At 45.8% G+C, this 8,171-nt stretch overlaps 1 protein-coding gene across 1 annotated transcript in view; it reads left to right on the top strand.

The window, feature by feature from the left end:
- LOC112072554 (kinesin-like protein KIF1A) overlaps positions 1-8,171 on the top strand; it is a gene marked incomplete at its 5' end in the record, with an annotated part of 102,344 nt that overhangs the window by 52,275 nt on the left and 41,898 nt on the right. The window contains 2 exon segments of the mRNA XM_070439839.1: positions 3,923-4,031; positions 4,651-4,717. Coding sequence (XP_070295940.1) covers positions 3,923-4,031; positions 4,651-4,717 — 176 coding nt within the window.

Genomic DNA, 8,171 nt, shown 5'->3' with positions numbered 1-8,171 from the left:
TGGGAAAGTCAACTAGACAGTAGACAGGAGGAACTGTAGGGGAAGTCAACCAGACAGTAGACAGAGGAACTGTAGGGGAAGTCAACCAGACAGTAGACAGGAGGAGGAACTGTAGGGGAAGTCAACCAGACAGTAGACAGTAGGAAAACTGTAGGGGAAGTCAACCAGACAGTAGACAGAGGAACTGTAGGGGAAGTCAACCAGACAGTAGACAGTAGGAACTGTAGGGGAAGTCAACCAGACAGTAGACAGTAGGAACTGTAGGGGAAGTCAACCAGACAGTAGACAGTGAGGAACTGTAGGGGAAGTCAACCAGACAGTAGACAGAGGAACTGTAGGGGAAGTCAACCCAGACAGTAGACAGTAGGAAACTGTAGGGAAGTCAACAGACAGTAGACAGGAGAACTGAGGGAAGTCAACCAGACAGTAGACAGGAGGACTGTAGGGGAAGTAACCAGACAGTAGGAACTATAGGGGAAGTCAACCAGACAGTAGACAGGAGGAACTGTAGGGGAAGTCAACCAGACAGTAGACAGGAGGAACTGTAGGGGAAGTCAACCAGACAGTAGACAGAGGAACTGTAGGGGAAGTCAACCAGACAGTAGACAGGAGGAACTGTAGGGGAAGTCAACCAGACAGTAGACTGGAGGAACTGTAGGGGAAGTCAACCAGACAGTAGACAGTAGGAACTGTAGGGGAAGTCAACCAGACAGTAGACAGGAGGAACTGTAGGGGAAGTCAACCAGACAGTAGACAGTAGGAACTGTAGGGGAAGTCAACCAGACAGTAGACAGGAGGAACTGTAGGGAAGTCAACCAGACAGTAGACAGGAGGAACTGTAGGGGAAGTCAACCAGACAGTAGACAGTAGGAACTGTAGGGGAGTCAACCAGAAGTAGACAGGAAGAACTGTAGGGGAAGTCAACCAGACAGGAGGAACTGTAGGGAAGTCAACCAGACAGTAGACAGGAGGAACTGTAGGGGAAGTCAACCAACAGTAGACAGTAGAACTGTAGGGAAGTCAACCAGACAGTAGACAGGAGGACTGTAGGGGAAGTCAACCAGACAGTAGACAGAGGACTGTAGGGGAAGTCAACCAGACAGTAGACAGGAGAACTGTAGGGGAAGTCAACCAGACAGTAGACAGGAGGAACTGTAGGGGAAGTCAACCAGACAGTAGACAGGAGGAACTGTAGGGAAGTCAACCAGACAGTAGACAGTAGGAACTGTAGGGGAAGTCAACCAGACAGTAGACAGGAGAACTGTAGGGGAAGTCAACCAGACAGTAGACAGTAGGAACTGTAGGGGAAGTCAACCAGACAGTAGACAGTAGGAACTGTAGGGGAAGTCAACCAGACAGTAGACAGAGGAACTGTTAGGGGAAGTCAACCAGACAGTAGACAGTAGGAACTGTAGGGGAAGTCAACCAGACAGTAGACAGGAGGAACTGTAGGGGAAGTCAACCAGACAGTAGACAGTAGGAACTGTAGGGAAGTCAACCAGACAGTAGACAGGAGGAACTGTAGGGGAAGATACCAGACAGTAGACAGGAGGTACTGTAGGGGAAGTTAACCAGACAGTAGGAACTGTAGGGGAAGTCAACCAGACAGTAGACAGGAGGAACTGTAGGGGAAGTCAACCAGACAGTAGACAGGAGGAACTGTAGGGGAAGTCAACCAGACAGTAGACAAGGAACTGTAGGGGAAGTCAACCAGACAGTAGACAGTAGGAACTGTAGGGGAAGTCAACCAGACAGTAGACAGGAGGAACTGTAGGGGAAGTCAACCAGACAGTAGACAGGAGGAACTGTAGGGGAAGTCAACCAGACAGTAGACAGGAGGAACTGTAGGGGAAGTCAACCAGACAGTAGACAGTAGGAACTGAGGGAATCAACCAGACAGTAGACAGTAGGAACTGTAGGGGAAGTCAACCAGACAGTAGACAGGAGGAACTGTAGGGGAAGTCAACCAGACAGTAGACAGGAGACTGTAGGGAAGTTAACCAGACAGTAGGAATGTAGGGGAAGTCAACCAACAGTAGACAGGAGAACTGTAGGGGAAGTCAACCAGACAGTAGACAGGAGGAACTGTAGGGGAAGTCAACCAGACAGTAGACAGAGAACTGTAGGGGAAGTCAACCACGACAGTAGACAGTAGGAACTGTAGGGGAAGTCAACCAGACAGTAGACAGGAGGAACTGTAGGGGAAGTCAACCAGACAGTAGACAGAGGAACTGTAGGGAAGTCAACCAGACAGTAGACAGGAGGAACTGTAGGGGAAGTCAACCAGACAGTAGACAGGAGAACTGTAGGGGAAGTCAACCAGACAGTAGACAGGAGGAACTGTAGGGGAAGTCAACCAGACAGTAGACAGTAGGAACTGTAGGGGAAGTCAACCAGACAGTAGACAGGAGGAACTGTAGGGGAAGTCAACCAGACAGTAGACAGGGAGAACTGTAGGGGAAGTCAACCAGACAGTAGACAGTAGAACTGTAGGGGAAGTCAACCAGACAGTAGACAGAGGAACTGTAGGGGAAGTCAACCAGACAGTAGACAGGAGGAACTGCAGGGGAAGTCAACCAGACAGTAGACTGGAGGAACTGTAGGGGAAGTCAACCAGACAGGGAGGAACTGTAGGGGAAGTCAACCAGACAGTAGACAGTAGGAACTGTAGGGGAAGTCAAACCAGACAGTAGACAGTAGGAACTGTAGGGGAAGTCAACCAGACAGTAGACAGGAGAACTGTAGGGGAAGTCAACCAGACAGTAGACAGAGGGAACTGTAGGGGAAGTCAACCAGACAGTAGACAGGAGGAACTGTAGGGGAAGTCAACCAGACAGTAGACAGGAGGAACTGTAGGGGAAGTCAACCAGACAGTAGACAGGAGGAACTGTAGGGAAGTCAACCAGACAGTAGACAGTAGGAACTGTAGGGGAAGTTAACCAGACAGTAGGAACTGTAGGGGAAGTCAACCAGACAGTAGACAGGAGGAACTGTAGGGGAAGTCAACCAGACAGTAGACAGGAGGAACTGTAGGGAAGTCAACCAGACAGTAGACAGGAGGAACTGTAGGGAAGTCAACCAGACAGTAGACAGGAGGAACTGTAGGGGAAGTCAACCAGACAGTAGACAGGAGGAACTGTAGGGAAGTCAACCAAGACAGTAGACAGGAGGGAACTGTAGGGGAAGTCAACCAGACAGCAGACAGGAGTACTGTAGGGGAAGTCAACCAGACAGTAGACAGTTAGTTCATGGTAATTGATAGAACTGGGTAACAGACAGTTTTCATGGTAATTGATAGAACTGGGTAACAGACAGTTTTCATGGTAATTGATTGAACTGGGTAACAGACAGTCTTCATGGTAATTGATAGAACTGGGTAACAGACAGTCTTCATSGTAATTGATAGAACTGGGTAACAGACAGTCCTCATAGTAATTGATGTAGGGTCAGACTCTCTGATGTGATGATTACGTTCACTGATTTGTTCTCAGGATCTGGGCTATATACAATGTAATAATGCACCTTTTCCATAAAATGTTCCTTATATTTGGGGAATATTGTAAATAGATGCAAATAATTAGTTTCATTGATTTATTTTTATTTTTAATATTTTATTAGTTTATTTGTCAGGGATCAAGCACAACAAATTTGCACCCGATTTAGCTACAATACTAATTTCCATCTCCAGAGGCAATCCTCTCTAGTGTTAAGGGATGATTGCTTGCTTACTGGGGTTTGTGGCCATCCTGAGTGATCTCATTCCGTTTTCACAGGACTGAATGGTCCCTTTCTCTCTCCATGCATCTCTCTGATCACTCCTCTATTTCAGCCCTTCTCTCTTCACAGTTCTCCATGTTCCCTGCTACTGGAGAGTGAGTGTCCCTTGGCGGTAACCTTATCTCCCTTCACCTTCTCCCTTTAGTCCCTGCCACCAAGCTGACTGCCCTGATGCGCCCTACAGCCGGGCCCTGCCACTGCAAGTATGACCTCATGGTGTTCTTCGAGATCTGTGAGCTGGAGGCCAGTGGAGAGTGAGTATCAGTCACCACAATCACAACCACAGGACTACACTGTACTTCAGAGCAAACCATCTCACCACAACCTTTTGTAAACCCGCTTCTATGAATGATAATCTACCACTGTCGACTGGCCTGATCTATTGGCCGGTTCACATCCTTGGTGGTTGGTTCACTAGAAAATAAATAGACCGAAAAGGGTTCCACTGCACTGTACATGCAGAGACTCAGAGACTCAGAGACAGAGACACAGAGACACAGAGACACAGACTCAGAGACAGAGACTCAGAGACTCAGCGACAGAGACTCAGAGACTCAGCGACTCAGAGACATAGCGACTCAGCGACTCAGAGACTCAGAGACTCAGAGACACAGTGACTCAGAGACTCAGAGACCCAGTGACTCAGCGACACAGTGACACAGCGACTCAGAGACAGAGACTCAGAGACTCAGAGACTGGTGGGTGAAATGGTAAGCCTGTTATGTACTACAAACATCGTGATTTAATGTATATTAACACAGTGGAATGTCGATGCAAGAACCAGAGTTACGACAATATCAGCAACAGCTTTAATGTCATTCAGCACTTGTTGGCCGATGTGAAATCAATGAGAGGTTTGTTACTGCCCTACAGCTACATCCCAGCAGGAGTGGACCATAGAGGAGGCATGCCTTGCCATGGGACGGTCATGCTGCACCAGGTGAGTCGTTTTAGGGAGGGGAATGAAAGTTATGATTGATCTGATTGGCAGGTGGATATAATAATATAGAATAATATATAATCATATAGAATCATATAGAATAATATAGAATAATATGGAAGAATATAGAATCATATAGAATCATATAGAATAATATAGAATAATATGGAAGAATATAGAATCATATAGAAGAATATGGAAGAATATGGAAGAATATGGAAGAATATCGAATAATATAGAATAATATAGAATCATATAGAATAATATAGAATCATATAGAATCATATAGAATAATATAGAATCATATAGACTCATATAGAAGAATATAGAATAATATGGAAGAATATAGAATCATATAGAAGAATATAGAATCATATAGAAGAATATAGAATCATATGGAAGAATAGAGAAGAATATAGAATAATATAGAATCATATAGAAGAATATAGAAGAATATGGAAGAATAGAGAAGAACATAGAATAATATAGAATCATATAGAAGCATATAGAATAATATGGAAGAATATAGAAGAACATAGAATAATATAGAATCATATAGAAGAATATAGACGAATATAGAATAATATAGAATCATATCGAATCATATAGAAGAATAAAGAATAATATATATTTTAAATTTTAAATTTTATTTTATTTATTGGTGCGTGACTGTTATTGAAAGTTGTATTGTCAATCTTGTTTTGTATTTAACGCCACTTTAAATGTGTACATGACACTGCAACAAAATTTCCCCATGGGGACAATAAAGTCAGTAAGTAAGTATAGAATAATATGGAAGAATATAGAAGAATATAGAATAATGGAGACAGGTTAAAGAAGTATTTTTAATTGAGACAATTGAGACATGGATTGTGTATGTGTGCCATTCAGAGGGTGAATAGTCAAGACAAAAGACTGAAGTGAACAGGGGTACGCTAGAAAGTGCCAGGCGCACCGGTTGTGCCAAGAACTGCAACGCTGCTGGGTTTTCTTTTAACGCTCAACAGTTTCCTGTGTGTATYAAGAGTGGTCCACCACCCAAAGGACATCCAGACATCTTGTCACAAATGTGAGAAGCATTGGAATCCCTGTGGAACGCTTTCGACAACTTGTAGAGTCCATGCCCCAACGAATTGAACTTGTTCTGAGGGCAAAAGGAGGGGGGTGCAAATGAACATTAGGAAAGTGTTCCTAATGTTTTGTACACTCAGTGTGTATTAAATACTTTCACTATCTTCCTGATAACCAAATGCTCCCAGAGAGTGGATTGAGTAGTCCAGTCTAGTTCAGTCTAGTTCAGTCTAGTTCAGTCTAGTTCAGTCTAGTTCAGTCTAGTTCAGTCTAGATCAGTCCTGTCCAGTTCAGTCCAGATCAGTCTAGTTCAGTTCAGTTCAGTCCAGTTCAGTCCAGTTCAGTCTAGTTCAGTCCAGTTCAGTCTAGTTCAGTCCAGTTCAGTCCAGTTCAGTCTAGTTCAGTCCAGTTCAGTCTAGTTCAGTCCAGTTCAGCAGTTCAGTCCAGTTCAGTCCAGTCCAGTCCAGTTCAGTCCAGTCCAGTTTAGTCCAGTTTAGTCCAGTTCCTCTATTTGGTTGCTTTGATCCTTGGTGTTGTGTTTCTGTTAACGTTGTTATCTCTGGACGTTATCTCTCTGTCCTGGTGTTCTGGTGTCTCTGGACGTTATCTCTCTGTCCTGGTGTTCTGGTGTCTCTGGACGTTATCTCTCTGTGAATCCACCGTGTGCTGGTAGAGAGACACAGAGATTGGCTGAATCCACGCTGTGCTGGTAGAGAGACACAGAGATTGGCTGAATCCAGCACCGTGTGCTGGTAGAGAGACACAGAGATTGGCTGAATCCACCGTGTGCTGGTAGAGAGACACAGAGATTGGCTGAATCCCACCGTGTGCTGGTAGAGGAGACACAGAGATTGGCTGAACCCACCGTGTGCTGGTAGAGAGATACAGAGATTGGCTGAACCCACCGTGTGCTGGTAGAGAGACACAGAGATTGGCTGAACCCACCGTGTGCTGGTAAGAGACACAGAGATTGGCTGAATCCACCGTGTGCTGGTAGAGAGACACAGAAGATTGGCTGAACCCACCGTGTGCTGGTAGAGAGACACAGAGATTGGCTGAATCTACCGTGTGCTGGTAGAGAGACACAGAGATTGGCTGAACCCACCGTGTGCTGGTAGAGAGACACAGAGATTGGCTGAATCCACCGTGTGCTGGTAGAGAGACACAGAGATTGGCTGAATCCACCGTGTGTTGGTAGAGAGACACAGAGATTGGCTGAACCCACCGTGTGCTGGTAGAGAGACACAGAGATTGGCTGAACCCACCGTGTGCTGGTAGGAGACACAGAGATTGGCTAACCACGTGTGCTGGTAGAGAGACACGAGATTGGCTGAACACCGTGTGCTGTAGAGAGACACAGAGATTGGCTGAACCCACCGTGTGCTGGTAGAGAGACACAGAGATTGGCTGAACCCACCGTGTGCTGGTAGAAGACACAGAGATTGGCTGAACCACCGTGTGCTGGTAGAGAGACACAGAGATTGGCTGAACCCACCGTGTCTGGTAGAGAGACACAGAGATTGGCTGAACCACCGTGTGCTGGTAGAGAGACACAGAGATGGCTGAACCCACCGTGTGCTGGTAGAGAGACACAGAGATTGGCTGAACCCACCGTGTGTGGTAGAGAGACACAGAGATTGGCTGAACCACCGTGTGCTGGTAGAGAGACACAGAGATTGGCTGAACCCACCGTGTGCTGGTAGAGAGACACAGAGATTGGCGAACCCACGTGTGCTGGTAAGAGAGACACAGAGATTGGCTGAACCAACCGTGTGCTGGTAGAGAGACACAGAGATTGGCTGAACCCACCGTGTGCTGGTAGAGAGACACAGAGATTGCTGAACCCACCGTGTGCTGGTAGAGAGACACAGAATTGGCTGAACCCACCGTGTGTTGGTAGAGAGACACAGAGATTGGCTGAACCCACCGTGTGCTGGTAGAGAGACACAGAGATTGGCTGAACCCACCGTGTGTGGTAGAGAGACACAGAGATTGGCTGAACCCAAGGTGTGTGTGTCTCCAGAGAACCTCAGAGCATACGAAAGGCGGTGCTAGCATCGCCATAGTGATCGTGAACACATTGCAAAAGGAGCATTGGTTATTATGATGTAATGATGTAATCTTCAAATGTTCAGGACCGTAAAGGAACTTTGATGTAAACAGTTCAGTAAACAATATTTATGCATCAACAAAATACAACTGAATGTTCTATATAAAACTGTATATATTCTCTAAAACTTATATTGTCAAATCACCCCCCCCACCCCCCAAAAAAAATCCTAGAATTGTGGAATAAGTCTGCTTTATGAACAGGGTGACATTTGGGACGTAGACTGTGGATGAGCCGTGGGTGATCGGGTCCCTTTTGACGGGTAGAATATGG

The sequence above is a fragment of the Salvelinus sp. IW2-2015 genome, unplaced genomic scaffold, assembly GCF_002910315.2.
Source record: "Salvelinus sp. IW2-2015 unplaced genomic scaffold, ASM291031v2 Un_scaffold1959, whole genome shotgun sequence".
In the NCBI taxonomy this organism is placed as follows: Eukaryota; Metazoa; Chordata; class Actinopteri; order Salmoniformes; family Salmonidae; genus Salvelinus; species Salvelinus sp. IW2-2015.
Note: the sequence above shows the minus strand (reverse complement) of the source record. Positions and strands in the feature narration are given on the sequence as shown.